This window comes from Parus major, chromosome 23, assembly GCF_001522545.3.
Source record: "Parus major isolate Abel chromosome 23, Parus_major1.1, whole genome shotgun sequence".
NCBI lineage: Eukaryota > Metazoa > Chordata > Aves > Passeriformes > Paridae > Parus > Parus major.
The window spans coordinates 1,568,363-1,569,349 of NC_031791.1; the positions used below are offsets into that span (position 1 = coordinate 1,568,363).

General features: G+C 71.7%; 1 protein-coding gene across 1 annotated transcript in view; it reads right to left on the reverse strand.

Annotated features, from left to right (window-relative positions):
- LOC107214040 (bone morphogenetic protein 8B-like) overlaps positions 1–987 on the reverse strand; it is a 20,894-nt gene that overhangs the window by 17,816 nt on the left and 2,091 nt on the right. Inside the window, exon 2 of the mRNA XM_015649049.3 lies at positions 665–984. Coding sequence (XP_015504535.1) covers positions 665–984 — 320 coding nt within the window. The remainder of the gene's footprint in view (positions 1–664; positions 985–987) is intronic.

A 987-nucleotide genomic window follows, 5' to 3' on the forward strand; every position in this document is an offset into this window, starting at 1 on the left:
TGTCCCTCACAGCCACCGTGTCCCTCACAGCCACCGTGTCCCTGACAGCCGCTCTGAGCTTAACTTTGGGCAAAAAAAGTTCCTTATTTGAGCAAGGACGCCCTGAGAAACCACTCCAGGGCCGAGGGATGCTCGGAGCTGCCGGTACCGATCACGGAGCAGGAGTTCGAGCTGGGCTCAGCTCAGCCCCGTGTCCCCCGGTGTCCCCTCGGTGCCTTCCCGGCTTTGCCGCCGCCTCCTCCCCGCTCCTGCCGGTCCATTCCCGTCTGCTTTTTGTCCCCTCGGTCCCTCCGGTCCTGTCTAAGCCTCCTGGATCGTCCCGGTGCGCTCCCGTGCTTCCCCATGCTCCGGTGCGCTCCCATTCTCCCGGTGCCCCCGAAGCCGCCGGGATCTCTCCCGCACCTCCCGGTGTACCCTCCCGGTACCCTCGGTGCGTTCCCATGGTCCCGATACCCCCGGTGCCGCCGGGATCCTGCCCGGGTCCCCCCCGGTACTCCCGGTGCGCTCCGATGGTCCCGATACCCCCGGTGCCGTGGGGATCCTGCCCGGGTCCGCCCCGGTACTCCCGGTGCGCTCCGCTCCTCCCGATGCCCCGCACATCCCGGTGTCCCCCGGTGTCCCCCGGTGTCCCCCGGTGTCCCCGGTGCCCCGCAGCGGTTCTCACCCATATTGACGAGGCTGACCACGGTGTCTGCCCGGCTCACCACGCTGCCGGGCGGGGGGCTCTGCGTGCTGAGCCCGGTGAGCACCGGCCGCGACACCGCCGCTTCCTCACCCTCCTCCTCCTCCTCGCCGGCCACGGCGTGGTACAGATCGAGCATGAAGAGCGGAGCGGCGGCGGCGGGGGCTCGGGCGGGGGCTCGGGGCCGGGGCCGGCCGGGCAGCCCCAGCACGGCCAGGATCTCCCTCTGCACATCCCGGCGCTCGCCGCCGCTCAGCCGCCGCTGCGGGACCCCGGCCGAGTGCAGCCGGCGGCGGAGGACGCTG